At 48.8% G+C, this 20,540-nt stretch overlaps 1 protein-coding gene and 1 pseudogene across 4 annotated transcripts in view; both read right to left on the reverse strand.

Moving 5' to 3' along the window:
- The window catches only part of LOC149370888 (uncharacterized), a 36,298-nt gene extending 23,851 nt beyond the window's left edge, over positions 1-12,447 (reverse strand). For 2 of the 4 annotated variants that reach the window (XM_089563416.1, XM_089563411.1), the window contains exons 1-7: positions 9,863-10,003; positions 7,780-7,862; positions 6,364-6,449; positions 5,367-5,598; positions 3,190-3,275; positions 1,923-2,054; positions 437-533 (exon numbers count right to left, since the gene is read on the reverse strand). In XM_089563416.1, the coding sequence (XP_089419542.1) occupies positions 437-533; positions 1,923-2,054; positions 3,190-3,275; positions 5,367-5,598; positions 6,364-6,449; positions 7,780-7,799 (653 nt within the window). In that variant the 5' untranslated portion in view covers positions 7,800-7,862; positions 9,863-10,003. Of the gene's footprint in view, positions 1-436; positions 534-740; positions 1,117-1,922; positions 2,055-3,189; positions 3,276-5,366; positions 5,599-6,363; positions 6,450-7,779; positions 7,863-9,862; positions 10,004-11,401 lie in introns of those variants that run through there. The other 2 variants (XM_089563420.1, XM_089563422.1) reach the window with 2 other exon arrangements.
- Positions 12,448-15,223: 2,776 nt separating this feature from the next.
- Positions 15,224-16,670, reverse strand: LOC149370889 (mitochondrial 2-oxodicarboxylate carrier pseudogene; annotated as a pseudogene).
- Positions 16,671-20,540: the final 3,870 nt, after the last annotated feature.

Below are 20,540 nucleotides of genomic sequence, written 5' to 3' on the forward strand. Positions count from 1 at the left end.
CACTCGTGCTGTTCTTAATCGTCCATAAAGAGCGGATCGAAATGATGAACATGTAATCAGCCATAGGAAACACAGGACTGTCCGTGGCGCAAATTAGATGGGTGTGCAAAACTGCGCGTACCATGCTGCAAATTCTAATAAGTGAAACATACCCATTCAAATATAGGTTTGGCATGCCTTTTTTTCCGAGGAGCTCCGAACTTCTATGTACTGCAGCCTGGGACCAGAGGCGATACACATCCATTCTATCTGCGCTATACACTATACATGCCGCCGTTGAATGGCAGCACTCTGCCAACAGAGTATCATTAGGAAGCAAAATGAGTTGCCTGCATATATACATGGATATCTAGAGCTAGTAGCAAGCTAATCCTTCCTATAACCATGTGATAGCGTGTGTGCGGAGCTTTTCAACGCTTCCTTTTAAAGCACTCACCTCTTGTAGGTGTAAGCACCTCCGATCATAAGGATCACGGCAATCAGCATTGCAGCGGGCGCGATGGCAAAGACCATGTTGTTATGAGGGTCAGGCTCTGCAAAAAGGAAAGTATAGCCGGCGTTCAAGAAAACTGATAAAAGCCACATACACAATGAACGTTACATGCACAGTCGGCCACTGCTTTTAAACATTATCTTTACCGTCTATGCAAGCTATCCACCTTAAACAACTTTAAAAACCGACGGCAACTGACACTAGAGCGGAGATATTGTTGACACTCCTGCGTCACACGCATGAATACCTTAAGAAGAGTGAGCGGCTTTGTACAGTATGTGGGGTTGAATGTGCCAAAGTTACAATGTGCTAGGAGAGAGGCCCGTATTCGCGATTTTCACGAGATCGAAGCCTCGATGCGGCGGATCTGCGAACTAGTCTCGGGAGGATCGGTGTACGTGGGGCTGCGTCCCCTCTCTCCGTTCTGTGCGTCGGTGGCTGGCCCCTGAAGACGTACTTGTGAGAGGTTTAGTTTAAAATACATTTCAGGAGCACTGTTGCATAAACCTCTGCACGCTAATGAGAATGACGACCAGCCAAGTGACATTTCATGAGGTTGTGGGTGGCAGCAATACACAGAGAACATGATGATCTTGCGCTGTATTTGGGAAATTGCCGCAAGATGATGGCGCAGTTCTTATCAGGTACCCAGCCTTTTTTTTTGTAATGGTGCTTCGGCTGGACTAGAAGGGCGTATGAAAATACGAAGCGTTGTTCATTAAGAAGCACTGGTGAGTAAACATGACAAACGGACGCATTTCAAGTGGGAAGAGTTATCTGCTTGACTGTTTTTGTAATTATAGGCCGTATTATGACATTTGTGGGTAGTGCTATGGTGCTTTCTTATCCAGCAAGAATGGTGGGTGATATCATTTCATCTGACTCCCACTTCATTCTGATTCTTTTAGGACTTCGATTGTCCATACCCTCGCTGTTGGGAGAGAAAGGCAGACGGCTGCATAGCAGCAATCAAATAAAATCCGACTAAAGGAGTTCTTTCGTAGCGGCTTTACATTCAATAAATACCTTCCATCCACTGGTTCGCTAAATTTTAAAACCAGAACAATTCTATTCTAGTATGGCGCCGCAAGCAGTCCTCCATACCATAGCCATATTTCACTAATTGAGGCTGCCCATCCATGGCTTTGGAAATCGACAATAATCGAGGTCTCAAGATATATTCCGACCACTTAGGGCTCCGTGCAGTGACATCGTACAGTAACATGTCTACATGTCCAGCGATACCGATGCCAACGGCAGCCTGTCAGCAGTGCTGATCCGTCCAGCTAAATTTCAAAATCATTTTCTCCGCGTAAAGTTCGCATACAAGCTTGCTCAGCTTCCATACAGCATGTTACCATTTAGCCTACTGATTGCCTGGTTTTGGCGACATCTCGGGAGCGACACGCGCACTTCAGAGGCCACTCACGAGCGATGCACCGCTGCCCCTCGGTGAGCACGTAGGGCAGCGGGCAGTAGCACAGGAAGTCCACGCACTGCAGGTTCGGGTTCTGGTAGCTGCACTCCAGGTGGCTCACGCACGACTCGTACATCGACTTGGCTGCGAGGAGGGCAACGTGCTTCAGGACAGAAGTATTATATACCGCCGTCGTTTAATTTCTATAGCCTTGCTTCTCGGAATCCAGGTTTTAGCACGGAAAACTGCTGCACATCTGTGCGTATTCTCTAAATGCGAATGCCCCTATATGAAAGTAAAAAGGAAGTAAGGCGTCCTCTAGCGCACTTCCTTTTTATAGAAGGGAATGCGCTACAGGACAGTTTACTTCCCTTTTTTACTCCTTTCTGGTTAGCTTCGTGCTTAATAAACTGTTTAGCTTCGAGCTTAATATACCAGGTGTCCCAGCTAAATGTAACCAAGCTTTTAAAAAACACGGGGTGTCCTAGCCGTCTGAAACCCAGTGAGGGTTGTTTAGAGTCGCGTGACCTAGTCTGCAGTATTTTTTTCGCTCTTCAAGGTTGACTAATTAGTCAAGCTTAATTAACAAACTTTTTAGTTATTGACTTGAGGAACAAAGTGTCAATGGAAAACTTGTAGATCGCTTTGAGAAACAGCTTACTGAGACATTTTCAGCAAAGTAATATTTACGTAAAGTAGTTTTTTTACCGGCCTTTAACCATAGCCCGCTCAATAAGAAAAAGCTTCCATTTAACAACTGTGCCACTTCAACGTCCCAAGACGCGCCTTAAAGAATAAAATCCGTTTTTTCTGAAGTCCTCTCCTCGATGAGACTTTGGGTGCACATTGGGGCAGAGAAGTGAGCGAGCAGCTGGTCACGTGACAACTTTCTTTTAAGGCCAATAACTGAAGCTACGGAAATCGTAACTTGACGGAAACAGCACTACTAGCGGTTTTTCGAGGTGATCTAAAACTTTTGCATGGACACTTTCTTCCTGAAGTCAATAATTAAAAAGGTAGCTAATTAAACTTAACTAATTAATTAACTTTGAAGAGCGAAAAAATACTCAAGAGTAGGCGCGCGACTGTGAACAACAACCCTGAGTTGGTTTCACTGGACTAGAACACTTCGCCTTTTTTAAAAGTTTGGTTACATTTAGCTGGGACACCCGGTATATTAGTAGACAACAGGAGACAACGAAAAAAGAAAAGATTACTAGTGCATTTTTTAGACCCTTCACGTTCACCTCACAAGCGTAGCTAGGACCAATCCGATTACCTCGGACGCACTTCTTGACGCCTCCTTCGTTGATGAACACCGGTGTCTCAGCAGCGCAGCCACAGCGGTAGTCTTGGCCCTCGATCCTTGACAAGGGAGAAGGGTGCAACACACGTCGTAAGAAGTCGGGCTCGGATATTTCATTTGTAGTCAGACTCGGCGCGTCTAATCCTTTTGCTCCAAGAGCTTGATTTTTGTCCGTGAATAAAAGCCTACTATGCAGTGCTGCTCATTGCATGCAAAATTCGATTGGGCCTTCAAAAGATCGGACTTTTGCATTCATTTTCAAAATTCTGCGAGGCTTCGAGAACCGCATTCACTAATGTGGAATTTCGCTCGTAATTATTGTTTCCTGTGTAGTATACAGACTACAGCTACGCTAAATTTCATGATCCTCCCAGCAATGTACAGATGTTTGTTTCCTTGTTTAAACGCAATGCGATTTTGTATAGAAACATTACATAGGTACCTTTGTTAAGTTTTCCATAAAGGAACCATTCCTACCGAGCACTGCCTTCGAAGATCCTACGTAAAAACGACCGCGTGGCAACGCGGTTCCGAGAGGATCTCGCAGTTGTAGACTCGTGCCTAATACTGCCATTAATATGAGTTCTATATGTTCAAGAGGTTGCATGCAAAGCCTTTTAAACTCATGCGTTGATGTTGTCAATCGATAGGTGATTATTTGCAGAGTGCAGTTTTAATGTGATATAAAATCCTGGTATTTTCCGGCAGTGCACCTTAAGAGAAGGCAGGAATTTAACACAAGAGTTGCTGTCACTGTGTATTACTCAAAATAAAATTGTCAGGGGGCCGAGCACGTTAAACTGCTTTGATCGCCTTTACATTGAAAGAAGTGTTTATTGCAAGAAGTTCGAGGAATATCCACATCCTATATAGTCATTGTTTAAACCTTTGCAACAAGAACACGATGCCTTATTATATCTTTCTCCACCCTCCGACGCCTTTCAAACAGATTATCAGTGTCATGAAAGCAGATATCACAGAGGTGGAGGCTTGACAACAAACATGCGAAGATTCAACTGGCAAATCTACGGCCCACTTCCCTTTAAAAGCTTGCGTGCTAATCCTTGCTAAGCTTGGACGACGCAGTAGGGTATATTCTGTATATTCCAAGCTTAGCAAGGATTAGCGCGGACTACGCAGTAGGGTATATTCTGTATATGCCGCCGCGGTGGCTCAGTGGTTACGGTGCTCGGCTGCTGACCAGAAAGACGCGGGTTCGATCCCGGCCGCGGTGGTTGAATTTGTTTGGAGGCGAAATTCTAGAGGCCCGTGTACTGTCCGATGCCAGTGCACGTTAAAGAACCCAGGTGGTCGAAATTTCCGGAGCCCTCCACAACGGCGTCTCTCATAGCCTTAGTCGCTTTGGGACGTTAAACCCCATAAACCAACCAACCTATATTTTGTACAGAGAGACCTCGTTCGGCTTTCCTTAATGATGCTTCAATAGAGGCCCACGTATCCTTCGAGGCTAACGCCTACGCTTGTAAATACACACGGATGCTTCTGCTGCCTAGGCGAGTTTACACCTGAGCTGCATGATCAGGTTGAACTTTCATCGAAGGTCATGTACTACAGTGCTAGGTGCACCAGAGACGCTGACCCGTTTCGCTAAGTTCGGCGTCTACACATGTGCACAAGATAAGCGCACGTGCCGAGCCGGTGCCAAGTCTTTGCTCAGGTGCGCCTCAGCGTCTGTGCGGGCGGATTGGCAGATATGAGCGACCGCGAGAGACCGGAGGCAGGAAAATCAAAATGCAGCCTTGTAATGAATGAATGACAAAATCAACATTATCATCATCAGCCTGAATACGCCCACTGCAGGGCGAAGGCCTCTTCCATGTCTCTGCAATTAACCCTGTCCTTCACTAGTTGCGGCCACCGTGTCCCCGCAAACTTCATAATCTCATCCGCCCACATAACTTTCTGCCGCCACTGCTACTCTTGCCTTCTCTTGGAATCCACTCTGTTGGACTTAAGGACCACCGGTTATCTTGCCTTCACAGAGCATGTAATGCGAAGGCAAGATAGCCGCTGATCATTAAGGTCATTATTGCATTATGATAATAATGCGATAATTGATTATGCACTTGTAGCAATCGTGCACTACCGTGAGTGCATATCTCCATACACAGGACAGCGTGGTGACTCACCTGAGGCAGGTGAGTCCGAGTGAGCTGCTGCAGCTTTCGCGCGGTCCGCACGATGCTCCGAAGCCAGCGCCCGCCGTGCCGCTCTCCTTGCGCTCTGGATCGCCCAGTCCCGGTGCGGGGCCCAGGTCGCGAGGCAGTGATGGGGATGAACCCACTAACGGCTGTTCGCTGTTCGCGGTTGTCACAGCGAATGGGTTCGTCCACGGGACCGCCTGATGTCCCTTGGCGTGTACTGCAGGTGGATGTGTAGCCACCAGTAGATCGTTATTTGAACCAATAAAGTCAGGCTTCAGTCGTAATTAAAACAGCGTTCGCAAGAGTCGCACCAAACGACGATTCTGTACTCTGAGTTGGAAAGCATGCAAGCAGATGTCATTCGTTACAGCAGTTACGACAACATGGTAAAGTGAGGCTAGCCTTACATGACTCGCACCTGGGCCGTAAAAATCAAACAACTTTAAGTTCTATTTTAGTGGATTCTTCACGGCATTAGCTTAGGAAAGGCACGACTCCGCTGTTTTTGCAATCAGCCACTAGGTGGTATGGGCTGTATTGGAATCGAATAAACAGAAGGGAAATATTCTCTCCGTAATGGTTAATATGGCTTAGGTGCGGTGACCACATCCTGAACTTTTCACTTTAACGAAAAATGAGCCACATGCTGGAAGTGAGGTATTGAATATCTTTGCTTCAGAAGCTCTGTGTCGGACATAAATCGACATAAACACATAATTCGTTGTAGGTATGATTTTCTCATAATCATACCAACGTAAATGCAGTAGTTAAGGATGATGATTGAATTGAAGATGTGAGGGCAGCGGCAGCGGCAGCCAATGGGCTTTAACAACAAGGTTAGCGTTTAGCACTACGCCATAATCAACATCATCTACGCCTTAATGCCAACCCCTAAATGGAGCTGTTCTAATACATAAACTGACGAAAGCAAAGTTCTCTGCCAGGCTTCCAAAGACACAGCCAACGGTTTGCTATAACTCACCGTTTTCATCATCCCACTCGGACCTCGTTGCATCCCCCGGAAGTCGCATCGCACTTCTCGGGTCTTCGTTGTCCATCGGAAGAGGTCTGTGTGAAATCACCGTTGTCTTAGATTTCATGGCCAAACAACTAGCTACTTCTAGAACTGGCACGGCGCTACATACGAAAGGCTGTAGCTGCAAAAAAAAAGTCCCTTTACAGCGGTATTAGCAAAGAATAGTATCATTAAGTATCAATTATGCCACCGAGAACCCTCTAGCGTAACAGATGCCAGTTTAAAGCAAGGTAAGTACGACAGGGAACGTAGTACCAGCAGCGTTTCATGACAGCTCATTTCGGTAGCCTATTTCACATGGGCCATTCGGCTGCACCGGATAGATTCAGAGGCTTTATATTTAGAGGTCCAAGCATTTCATTAACAGAACGTAGAGACACCCATTATGCCTGAAGCCCTTGAGCTTTACAAGCCAAAATAAACATGCAGGTTGCATGAAAGAAAACTCAGTGTGGTTCAATGGTATAGCTTAACTGGCGGCAGGACATTCAGATACTTGGGAGCATGGGATGATGAACCGAAAATGAGGCATCAAAACGCTTGTACAGTCGTTCACATACTTGTCTAGAGCATTCGAACGGCGCACTCGGGTGTGCATTTATGGCAACTTCCACTGCCGGGTGGGTCTGATGCAGCTTTTAAAGACATGAGAGTTAAACGCGATGTATTGGAGTGTGCAATCCCGACGAGGTCAGATTCCAGGCCTCATGCCACTCGTAAATGACATAACCGTACCCCCTGGTGCGCTGTTCGAGACCTCTACACAGGTGCGTGGACTACTGTCACCATCATCATCATCAGCCTGACTACGCCCACTACAGGGCAAAGACCTTTCCCGTGTCTCTCCAATTAACCCTGTCCTTTGCCAGCTGCAGCCACCGTCCGCAGACTTCTTAATCTCATCCGCCCACATAACTTTCTGGAGCCCCCTGCTACGCTTGCCTCCTCTTGGACTCCACTCCGTTACCCTAAAGGACCAGCGATGGACTACTGTACAAGAGCACAATGTGGCAGGAATGCGCACCAGGACGCTTTGACCTCGAAATAACTTTTTTGATTTCTGCTACTTGCATCATCTATAACCGCCAAGTGGAACCCGAACTTAGTGGGAAAGTTCAAATCAGCACAAAGCTGTGCAGTGTGAGGAAGATAGGTTGGTTGGTTTGGTTGGTTTATGGGGTTTAACGTCCCAAAGCGACTAAGGCTATGAGAGACGCCGTAGTGGAGGGCTCCGGAAATTTCGACCACCTGGAGCGTCGGAGTAAAGCGACGGCTCTAGCCATTCGCGCAGTGGTGATCCAGCACATATTCACTTGGGCTGATTACACTAGTGTGGCGCCACCTACAGAAGAGTTAACTTACTGAAGTCCGGCGTACTGCATCGCAGCCGCCCGGCCCGACAGCGTCACGAAGCAGCAAACAGCAAGACCAGCGAGAGACACCAACTGCAAAAAGACGATGCTTAAGCATTATTTGACGAGGCAGGGTAATGATATGAATGGTTTACAATTTCTCCGAATCACTTCACTGCGCGTTTGCATTTACCCACCTACTTGCTTCATTTTTTCTTTTACGCTTTTTATAGTTTCTGGGATACCCTGCTCTTCGTCGCTGTGGTGCTTGGGCATCTCGACCACCAATGTAGTAGTTTCGGTATGTTATGGTTTCTTTAAAACCAGTGCAAAATATTGTCTTTGGTGGTCTTGTTTGTTGAAGTGGAAGAACACGGCACGGGAATATTAACGCAGTGGGCTTCAAAAAAGAGCAATAAATACAAGTAACGACTACTGCTTTCGCGAGGAAAATGGTCATCCCTAAGAGAAGAAGGAACTCAAAAACCACACATTCAAATTAAATTTACAGATTTACACAAATTATTGCATCATGCTATAGCTCCTGAACTAATAAGCGTATTCATTGACTAATAACTTAAGAAAACATATCAGAAGTTGAGTTCGCGAAAACGCCACCTAGCTGAATGAATAAAAACACCAAGAATCAGGTCTCCATCGCCAAGCTCCTTCATTGTTATGTGAGTCAAATAATTTGCTTATCCGCTCCACTCACTTCTCATGAAAGACGACCAACGAACCACGTCTTCGTCAATTTTTTGCTACCTCTTTCTGAAATAACCGTAGCTTCCTCTGATATAAACTCAAGCATGCATGACCTGTCGCGGATGAACCATATTAAGCCGTGATTTGCGGAGAGCTCCAGTGGAGGACAACGAATACATATGCAGCACTTGCGGTGTCCTATCGGCACACGTTCTCCGTCATCTTCAGGTTTGTGTTTCGTTAACACCAACTATTCGAGCAGTGTTATATCATTAACCATATACTACAATCAGTTACAGACTATTTCCCTCTTTCTCGATTATCTAAACCCTCCCAATAGTGACCTTAATATAAGAGATAACCTCCAGAACTTTGTTCCTTGAAGTATAATCGTCCGCTTCTACAAAATCAATCAGTAATTGTTCTCGTTACTCCATAATTTCCTTAAAAACGGAGTTAATCACGCCGCGTGAAACTCGACAGTAAATTTCCACAGGTTCTTTCGTCTTCCTTATTGCACCATAGGTGCCCCGCCAGAGACGGTTGGTAACTCGAACTGAAGCTCTTCGCACCAGGGGTGCCACGTCAGAGACGCTCTTGTGATCAGTTGACACGCAGGGATAAAAAAAGGGCAATAACTGAGGTTTATGTACAGATATTTACAGCGTATAGAAGTTCAGACACTCGAGACATTAAACAGCAAAAAAGACAAAACATCAAAAAGGTGGAACTGGCTAATACTAGGGGAGGCCCCTACTCGGCGTGGCCGAAGATGCGTTGCATCTCACCTTAGCCCAGAACCCCGCTTACGGCTCCGGGGCCCAGTTTTAAAGCCCTAAAGGCCCGGCCCACATTTCGTGGCTTCCAATCATGTTGCGATGTTCACATGATTGGCTTATCGAGAGCCTGGCCAGCCCTCCAGCTTCCGTAGGGCAAAACGCCCTTTCCACAAATACAAACGCACGGTCGTGCCAGTACGTGCAGAGAACATTCCCTCCACCCTAAAATTAAAATAGAACAAACACAAATACACATCCGTGCCAGCACGTGTGCGAATCGGTACCGCGGGTGGGTGGACACCCGTACTTCCCGGCGCGTTCGCGAGCGGCCGCGTTCCAAGAAAGGAGACGCTTCGCTTTGAGCACCCCCAGCCGCGTTCCGATGACCCCCGCGAACGCTACCGAACCCTTACACGCCCTTCCCAAGATTCTACAAAGGGCTCAAATGCCACTTTTAGAATTATAACAAAGGGATCGGTACGGGTCACAAAACCACCCTGTGGGTGACATACCGCAGCTACACAAACACTGGCACGAACAAAACCAAAAACAAAAAATGTACACAGGCACCAACACAAAATTACGCAAATTGCACACTCAAATACATACAGCGGCATGCCTGCCGTGCGCCGTAACACAGCGTCCAAGTTGGTGCGTTGCACCCAGTTCACCAGCATGCACACCCGCGTCCTACTCGACACACACACACCGACACTCGCAACTGGGGCGTTCAGTAGCACTGATACGGGCCACGTGAGCCTCCTTGGTCGCACCGAGCGTCCCTGTGTGCGTTCGAGCCACTACGCGTCTCAACACAACGCCTAACTGCCACTCGGCTCATTAGGCTGGTGCCACAGCGGGGCGTGAACTGAAAAGATGGTGCCCTCCAGGATCAAAAACGTCCCGGGTTTTGATGGGTCCAAACCCCTCACTACACGACGCACCTGAGGGCCCGCTCTCTCTGGCGCGCCGGTACGAACCGCGTGCTGCGTAAGGAACATCTCTCTTGCCGAGTTCAGCTGTAACAGTGCGGCCGGCTTCGCTGCCCCTAATTTGGCATACCACCGCACGGAACGTACTGTTCAAAACGCCGACTTTCAGTGTGAAAGCTATGCGCCTGTCACCTGGCACTTCGCCTCGCTTAGAGCCGTTTGCTACGTTCCTGCTCGGGCAAACACTGACGTTGCCGTTCCCTATTTGACAGGCATTTGCCGGTTTAGTGGCATTGTCTAACTCCGAGGCTCCATGAGCTCCCTCGCAGTCACTTGACCCGAGCTTGCCTCTCGGCAAGTCGCCACTCATTTCCGGGTCCTCAAATGACCTGGCCGGACACACACCGGGTGCGTTCGACAACTGCGCGGCGCTCTGCCCGGTCGGCCCAGCGGGCCCACCTCCGCTCTCTGCCTCGGATGTAGAGCTGTTGTCACCAGGAACGCTACGGGGCACTTCATGCCCTATGGCCGACACAGTCTGTGTTTGCAGCAACGCCAGATTTTCTCCGGTCCCTAGCTCCGTGTCAGAGATCACAATCTCATTCATAGAGCCTGCAGGAATTATATCACTCTCCTGCTTGGTCTCGGACAATTTGGTCTCGATTGGACCTAGACCATCAGAATTGGGCTGCTCTTTTTCTTTGTTAGCCGCCCGCAGTGGCGGAAAAGCTGTGATCCCTTCAGAAATCTCGTTTTCGCTCTCTGCGGCATTTCCTAACAAAGATGCGTTCCCGCAAACCGGCTGATTGCTTTCAGCGTCCTGACTGCTGTTTCCCTGATCTGTGCATGACAAGCATAATTCTTTGTCTTCCAGCACAGGTGGCCTCACCACTCGGGAATCGGAGTAGTTCTCCCTGGCTGATTCACTGGCTCTTCTAGATTCTTTGAGCTTAGCCAGCTCGAGCTCTAGCTGCTGGCGCCTTGCTTCCAACGCCTGCAAATCCGGAGGTTTTTCCTCGCATAGCGGCGCCTTTCCTCCATTCACTTTTGCAAGCTCTGCCTGATAATAAGCTAAGCGCGCCTTCGCCAATTCTAATCGGCACTTCACATCAAGTGAGGTCCGGCATGGATAACTCTCCATACCGCCGTCTGTATCCCTCAACTGTCCTGCCGGCTCGAACACAGGGACGTGAACAATGCGACCAAGGAAACTCACGGTTTCGATGCGTCGATCCGCATTGCCAGCTCCTTGGCGTCGGAGTCCACCTCCACTTTCACCGCACGCTGCGATGAGCTGTCGGACGCCGCTGGTCCTGTGCCCGCTGCTGTCGCCTTGCTGCGACCCGCCGGTGACCGTCGAGTTCTCGACGCGCTGCCTCCTTGACCGGACGCAGTCCCGCGTCGCTGGACACCTGCCGTGGTCCTTGCGTCCTTGCCGCCGTGTCTCCGCAGGTCCGTTCACGAACGCTGACCTGTCGCCTTGTCGTCACCTTTCTCCCTGCCTTGTCTTCTTCCTGCGCCGTCTTCCGATGGCCGCAGGATCCTGTCGACTGCGCCAGTAAATTTCCACAGGTTCTTTCGTCTTCCTTATTGCACCATAGGTGCCCCGCCAGAGACGGTTGGTAACTCGAACTGAAGCTCTTCGCACCAGGGGTGCCACGTCAGAGACGCTCTTGTGATCAGTTGACACGCAGGGATAAAAAAAGGGCAATAACTGAGGTTTATGTACAGATATTTACAGCGTATAGAAGTTCAGACACTCGAGACATTAAACAGCAAAAAAGACAAAACATCAAAAAGGTGGAACTGGCTAATACTAGGGGAGGCCCCTACTCGGCGTGGCCGAAGATGCGTTGCATCTCACCTTAGCCCAGAACCCCGCTTACGGCTCCGGGGCCCAGTTTTAAAGCCCTAAAGGCCCGGCCCACATTTCGTGGCTTCCAATCATGTTGCGATGTTCACATGATTGGCTTATCGAGAGCCTGGCCAGCCCTCCAGCTTCCGTAGGGCAAAACGCCCTTTCCACAAATACAAACGCACGGTCGTGCCAGTACGTGCAGAGAACATTCCCTCCACCCTAAAATTTAAATAGAACAAACACAAATACACATCCGTGCCAGCACGTGTGCGAATCGGTACCGCGGGTGGGTGGACACCCGTACTTCCCGGCGCGTTCGCGAGCGGCCGCGTTCCAAGAAAGGAGACGCTTCGCTTTGAGCACCCCCAGCCGCGTTCCGATGACCCCCGCGAACGCTACCGAACCCTTACATCGACAACATCGTTTATCCTCCTGAAGCACTTTAAAATCCTTTCATGCGAAAATCAAAGAAGTTGTATCACCCCCCACCCCTCCCTCTAAACCAACTGCTATTCATCGCAACCGCTGTACGCTGCCATCTCTGTACGCTGTACGCTGCCATCAAAGGGGGCAAGGGCCTTAGTCAAGCTGCTTAACTAGCAGCTTTTAGTCCTTGCCCTCACATTTTTCTGTACCAGGAGAAATGTGGAATAAAGTGAATGTGTGAATGTGTGTGTGACTTATGGACATCGAATGAACAGACTGTGAAAGAAGCGCTCAGTTGTCATCGCTGACGCCTTCAAGCATAGAAGTTGGAAATAAGAACAGATCCCTACTTTTGAAGATGCATGACTTGTGCAGTGGTCAGAGAAAGAAGAAAATTGGAAAGGGTCTAACACATACAGTTAAACAGAGAAGACGCGCGATAGCAGATGTTCATTCTTCAGTTGGAGGGGGCACTTGAGCTGAGTCTTAAGGGCATGACGATATAGCTTCAGAATGTAATGTCCATATATGCAGATTTGGTCATTGTCTACATTACATTCATAGATGTCGGCGGGTCCTGACACCGCAACCAACGCAGTGGTGCAGCGGATGAACAATGCGCCACTACACTGTCCGGTGGCTGTTTCCATCACAGCCAGTGGTAGGAGTTGTGGCACCCATGTTGCTCTTCCCGAACAAGAACCAGTCGCGCGGCACTCGCGAAACTCCGGCTGCTAGGCAGCGTCTCAAGATTGTAGGCAAGTACGGACGTACGTACGGTGAACGTTCGTACGGCGACAAGATTATTGGTCGGTGTTGGTGAGCGTATAAGTGCTTTCGCACTGATAACTATACCGAGGTAGTGATCTCGCCCTCGAAATAAAGCACTATCGATTGGAGGAGACTACATTGCCAATCTCTGCACAGAAGCAAGTGCCACGGGAAAGTATGGGGAGGACACCACGCCAGTGACGTGGAAGACTGGCCATTTTGGTTGAAACCTTTCCTCGCCCGGCCCAATGGGACTTCTTCGAGGTACTCGCAGAAGAAAATCTTTTATTAAACTTCAGCATAAAGCGAGCGTCGCACATTTACTTTTACATAAAGGGGAGCGTCGCACATTTACTGACTGTTACGCCGTCAAGCTGCTCAGCGACGTGTAATGAGTCCGTTGTGAAGGGCGGACCATCAAGTTCTGCGCTATTATGCTCCTAATTAGCGACGAAGTATCAATAAAAGGGAGTTCTCCCTTTTCATCTTGGTACTGCCACCCGTAAACTTGGCATATATGCTCGAGCGCATGAGTTGGTCTGCCATTAGTGACGCGAAACATTGTCCGCAGCGAATCGAAGACAATCCTAGGGTGGCTGCAGGGGAGCCGCTATTAGTTGGTCTCAGACGCAGCGGCCAAAGCTCCACGCCACTAATGACAGTCTAAGCCACTGGTTCTAACATTCATAGTAAGCTTGCGGCCGGCCGTACATTCCGCGGCAGGGAAGTAACCCAAGACGCAATAGGCAACCGATCCGACGTGGCCTTCATGCCACGTCGAGGCACTTTACGACCGCCATAGTTGTCAGACCACCGCGGCGAATAAAGAAATACGAGGCTATACTGTGCCGACAGCCTGCAAAACAGACCGCAGGGAACTCTTCCGCGCAGTTTGACGCCATTGGTTGATTCTGGTCACATCACGGCACACAGCCAATGAAACGACACTTCGGGCATTCTTTTTCCCCCTGCTTTGCCGGCAGAATACCCTCGCGCTGTGGAATTGGTAGCATGAGATACAACCAGCCCAACGATTCGTTTTGAGAAAAGACAAAACACCGACATGACCAGCAGCTGTTTAAACGACCCACACGGTCTCCCGTGCACGGCGCGCTAGAGAAGCATGCGAAATCTTCGCCTCTTGTGCCGCGCCTTTGAAGGAATCGGCGCCACGCTAAAAGGGTAACACAGCGGCGCGGTTCGAGGAAAGGAACCTGGACGGCAGCTCACCATTGCAGAGCAGAGACCTCCGGAGACAATCGAACGGCGTGCACGCGGCAGCGTTTGCACCTGCGATCTTTGTCTTTTCCTAGCACTTCCTCGCGGCCGGTCGCATGTACACGAGCCAGCAACGTCAGCTTCTCCTTCAGAATGCACTCTTCATCAAGAGCCAAAAATATTTTCTTCGGGCTTGCTTCCCCATAAAAAGTAAATCAGTAGCATCTCCATACACAAGCTTTGTCAGAAAGTTAAACTGCAAGATTTTGTAGGTATTTCTGAAATAAGGCTCGCTTTTAGATTCACGGCGTTTACCTGGCAGTTCTTTCGCCCTAAAAAGTAGCAGAGAAGTAACAATGATGGCTGGTTGTCTTAGCAGCGCATTGTTTTTGCTGTCTGATGTCCTCACCGATTCCTTGATTAATTGCCATCTCGAGACTTGCCTGGTTCGCTCGGCGAAGACCTCTTCCATTCTAACACCTAAGTTGTCGTCGGGGCCGCATTCTGCAGGGGCCCTGTTAGAGAACTTACCTGAATACGAGTCCAGATTTGCACTGCAAAGTATGCTTTTCTGTGCAGCAGTAGTGCTCCATGCAGAAGCCAACTTTCACCACCACCATCATCATCAGCCAGACTACGCCCACAGCAGGGGAAAGACGCTACACTTGCCTTCTCTTGGAATCCACTCCGTTACCCTTTAGGACCAGCCGTTATCTTGAATTACCAACTTTACGTATGTGTTTCTTCTGCATGCTGGAAGCCGGTGACAAGTTTATTCACAGTATATTTTTGCTTTACAACGAGAGCATGAAGAATAGGAGCACGTGAGCTATTATTAATTGTAAACAGTGCTGCGGTTATTACACTGCCTGTTTCACGCAGGTCTTAAGCAGTAACTGATGAGTCATTTACAAGCCTGACTTGTTCTTTCTCTATAGTGCATCAGGAATCACAAATGATACAGGAAACTAATCACAGTTAGGCTACGCTGTGCACGTGATCAGTCAGAAAACTTGTTCCTGAGCAACTCATCCATATACTCGTACACAACCAGCGTGACAGCGGCGCCTGGACCAAACCTAAGAATCCTGGGCACAAGACCTTTGTAGAACGCGAAGAAACCTTCCTCCACGAACACAGTGTGCACGCTTTGTAGGCACGTCCTGTACTTGGCGCTTCCCGACGGTCCTGGCTGCGGGCCCTGTATTCGGCTTTTGGCGACATCGAATGGTGTATTCAACATAGACGCTCCGGTGCCAGCCACGAATGCAGTCGCCAACTGCAAGACGAGTGTGAATGCCTCGCTCTCCGTCTTTGGCAGTTCGTCCTTGACTGAGAAGTAAAAGCCGAGGTAAAACATGTTGAACAGTCCGTTGCGAGTCATGGTCGCAGTCAGTCCCAAGTTCAGCCCACGAAGGCTGAAACCGGCTTCCCGATAGATGGCTCTGGCTACGGCGAATGTGCTCGGCTGTCTCGCGACGACCTGCCTGTCCGTCTGCAGGCGCACCTTGACAACTTCGAACGGGTTTATGAATGCACCTTCGATGACACCGGCGAACAGACCCGCCAAGGAGAGACTGGAGGCCGTATGAGGGCCGCCGAAAGCGAAGAACGCTTTGCACTGCTCGAAGGCGAAGAACTTGGCGGCTCGCGTAGGCGTTTCGGAAAGCATCGGCGGCAGGATGCCCTTGTAGATGGAGAGGAAGCCCTCGGAACGAACCATGCTCCGTAAGCAGTCGGCGATCGAGGTGTATCGATGCTCACCAGCGGCAGCGAGCAAATGGTCGTGCTGCATCTGCAAGCGGGTCTTGACCACATCCAGGGGGTGCATCAGGCAGATCTCCGCAAAGCCCGCCGAGCCACCCGACGCGATGTGGATGGCAGCTTCTCGCGACAGCTTACGAAGATCCTGGCGTTCCAACATGGTTGTGGTGCCGCTGTTGCTTTCAACCCTTTTCTGGATGGTTTCATGGAAAAGAAGAGGTGAACAGTAATGCTCATTGTAGGACAAGACCTTCTGCAAAAAACAACAAAGTACTTATTAGCGTCGAAAAGTTTAGTATGAGCGTGTCAGCGATAAGAGTAGAACCAAGGCGAAATATTCCATCATGTAAAGTTTAAAGCGATCACTGACGAGGAATCCGTCGTTCATGCTTTTTAGCTAGCTGCTCTGCCCTGTGCATTACTTGCTTTAGCAATAAATAACAAAGGACTGTACACATGTCGTTTCCTCTTTGTTTCCTCGACCACTGGCATCTCCGCAATTAGCGAGCCTTAGGAGAAATCACATCTCTCCACATCTCTCCACATGCCTTAGTGTCTGTCTCTTCCTACTGCGGATATAGGGCCGCCGCGATGGCTCAGTGGCTATGGCTCTCGGCTGCCGACCCGAAAGACGCGGGTTCGATCCCGGCTGCGGCGGTCGCATTTCGGTGGAGGCGAAATGCTGGATGCCCGTGTACTGTGCTCTGCCAGTGCATAGTAAGAGAACCCCAGGTGGTTGAAATAATTCGGAGCACTCCACTACGGCATCCCTCATAGCTGAGCTGCTTTGGGACGTTAAACTCCAAAACCAAACTAATTTTACTGCGGATCAGTTTAAGGCTAAGCAGACGTAGGTTAAATTATTGCATATCTACGAACCGAGCATCGGGGCTGTAAGCTCACGCCGTACACGTAGACTTCTTTGGTTCTATGTCCACAGCTTGTAAATAACTAACTTAAAGGCCGAAACATAAAACAGTTAACGAAAATTGAATAGAGACAGTGGTTTTAAACTACCGTCGGCAACGTCCAAAACTCGTGCTTTAAAGGCAACTGCGGTGATTGTGAAACGTTCAAATATGTCATTAAAATTTGTATTGTAAGTTTCTTTTGAAGTCGAGATTGTGTGCCTCTTTTCTTGAAGTCGGGATTGTGTGCGTCGAACGGCACACCTGAGAACAATTTAGTTTTGCCACGAAATAGTTTTGAAGATAGCTCGCTATTGTCCTGAATAGCGCTGTCAAGCAGGCGATTTTTACGGCCAACCCTGCGCATGATGACGTTACTCTCGGCACTGCCTGGCACGGAGCAGACGGACGACAGCGCGCCAGCGAACGGATTTTGTAGGTTCGGCTGTAGTCATCGGCTCGCAGTTTGTGCGTTGTGGTTCCTGAAGTGATTGTTCTGTCTGGTGTTGTGCTGTGCCTTGCGCCAATCATTCGGAGAGAGAGAGAGACTCTTTAATGAAATACAGAGAATTTAGCCCGCGTTTAAAAATCGCTGGCATGCTACCATGCCTAGGGAGGGGAATTTGGGAGATAAAGACAGAAGGAGAGCAGTGTGGAAGAGGAAAAAAAAAAACGAAGATAAGATGCGGCCATGAAATGGGTACTAAGGATGCAATGGCGAGTATTGATGTAACCTATGGAATGATGGAGTGCTTAGTCCGACAAATGGGCTGACGAAGTTTACTGCATGAAGAATGCATGAAGGTAACGTGCAAGTGAATTTAAAGCTTATCGAGATGTCCAATGTCTTTTAAATATGTAAATAGAAAGTTCATTGCAAGTCTCTGTTGCCTAAGGCAGGCTAAGGGACCTAAAACTTTGTCCATTGTTAGGGATCATTCGGAGAAGACGACAGAAGTGCCTTATAACGCATTTTTATCGACAACGCTCTTCCCGAGAAATGAACTGATGCTGTCTTGCGCCTCAACTGACCTCTCGGAGTATTTTGCGCGGTAGTGGCAACAAGGACAGCGCATTTGTGAAGAGGAGTTCGGCTTCGCGAAGCTGAATTCCAGGCGGCTGCAGAAGTTGGGCGCTGTACCAAAATGAAGGGGGTACTGTATAAAAACACATGCCGCCTGTTAAGTTCCCTGTTTCCCGAAAGGCTGTTAGAAGAGGGATCGAGTTGTGATAAGTTCAGGAGATAGCCAGGTGTGCTATTCTAGTTAAGTTATCCTTGACTATGCAAATTATTGCAAATAGCGAACGGCAACAAAAATACCCGCGGCTATGCTCCAGATTACTCGTGCTGAGGAGGCTGGGTGTCGCCGACACCACGCATGCTCGGACCATCTCACCTATTGATGCTATTCTGTGCGATGTCAGTAAAGGTTAAAGAACCCCAGGTGGTCGAAATTTCCGGAGCCCTTCACTACGGCGTCCCTCATAGCCCGAGTCACTTTGGGGTGTTAAACCCCCATAAACCATAACCAGCCTATTGATGATATTATTATTGTATACAGAGTTTCGATTCTGTAGGCAGTTCAGTCGTCGTCATTCTCGCAACACTGTTTAATAAAATGTACCACATGCACCGGTGTGTCAGTTTGTATAAACAGCGTCAAGAATTCCAGTCACGCGCCTATCAAGAGCTAACGGCACTAATACATTATGTATTCAAGATTTGTAATATCTCTGAAACGGCAACACCGCGCAATTGTATTTCTCATGCCTTATCACGCGTCTGGTACTGCCTATAGTACAGGGCAGTTTTCTATCTATGGTATGGGTCGGCTTTGTATTTTTGGCCCTTCCTACGCGCCTCTTGCTCACAACACTCGCTTTATCTTTCATTTCTAAGTTGTGAAGGCTTAAACTCTGCAGTGACATCGAAGCGCGACTCGCTGCGCTCTCCGAACAATGCCCTGATTAGGCTGTTATCGTGACAGGGAGATAGTCGGTGAGTAAACAGCGAGTCATTTGTACTGACTTGGTCTCTACGGAGTCGTCTCTCGCGCAGTGAGAGCACATGGATAAATAACAGCGGATTTCTGCTTGGTCATCGGACGTGCAGCTCTGTCGCTGATTGGCTGTTGGCGCAGCGCGGCTGCGTAGCACACGCGGTTCGCTTGCCAAGAATGGCGTCATCACTGACGTCGCGCAAATTAGCCGTCTGGGTTGCGTGTAATAACTTCGATTTCAGTTCAAAGATTCTTCCTTATTTAAAATTATTGTTTGAGTATTTAAAAAAAATAAAGTCGTGTACTCTGATCAAAAAGGTTTTACAAGTCTATGAACAGAGCATAGTCAGAGCCGCCGCGGTGGCTCAGCGGTTATGGTGCTCGGCTGCTGGCCCAAAAGACGCGGGTTCGATCCCGGCCGCGGCGGCTAGAATTTCTTTGGAGGAGAAATTCTAGAGGCCCGTGTGCTGTGCGATGTCAGTGCACGTTAAAGAACCCCAGATGGTCGAAATTTCCGGAGCCCTCCACTACGGCGTCTCTCATAGCCTTAGTCGCTTTGGGACGTTAAACCCCATAAACCAAACCAAACCAGAGCATAGTCAGAAAATCGTCGGCCCTTTAACGCATTAAACCTGAGTTGCATCATCAATACGATACCTTTTATGGAACAGATGACTTGTCACATCGTCGTTTTCAGCTCGTGGTTTCATTAACGATTTACAATATTTTTTTTTTACAAACGATAGACAACACGACAACCGCCCAGTGACGCAATGCCTAAACCACCAAATTCAGCGGCCTTCGTAATTTCGTCACGTATACGACGATAACTTTGACGAAATGGTGACCTAGTGCGCTTTAGCAGAAGGCGGCTACCTGAATATCGTCAATCTGTTACTACTGTCTGAATGTGCAAGGCACCCTGGCTCCTCCCATACTGTGGGTATGTGTCACTCCACTAGAGGACAACAACAAAACAACGCTAGAAAGACTCCAGAACAGGCCGCAGAAGATGAGGCTGTCGAGACGTCTATCTGTGCTAGTTCCGCAAAGGCGCCGAGCATCTAAGGTCTGACTTACGTGCGCGCCGTGACGACGAGAAGACTAAAGGGTGGGTAATCGTCTGAGGAGGCGCCGTAAGTGCTGATGATCCTTCGCGACTCGGAAGACGACAGCCCGATAGCGCAGTATGAAACAACGATGCTGAAATTCTTCTTCTTCGCAAGCTGCAGTGCTTCAAACGAACCAAGCAAGAGGGACAGAAGCCTATTTGCAGAGAAAGGCAGGAACGTTGCGCTGAATGGGTTCTCTTGTCTGCCGATTTGAGCTAGGCAAGGGGAGAGAAGAAAAAGGGGTATGGTGGGTGGCAGCAGACACTGTGCAGGGGCAAAGGAGAATAAATGCATTACT

This window comes from Amblyomma mixtum, chromosome 1 (genome assembly GCF_055824585.1).
Source record: "Amblyomma mixtum isolate Tamu chromosome 1, ASM5582458v1, whole genome shotgun sequence".
In the NCBI taxonomy this organism is placed as follows: Eukaryota; Metazoa; Arthropoda; class Arachnida; order Ixodida; family Ixodidae; genus Amblyomma; species Amblyomma mixtum.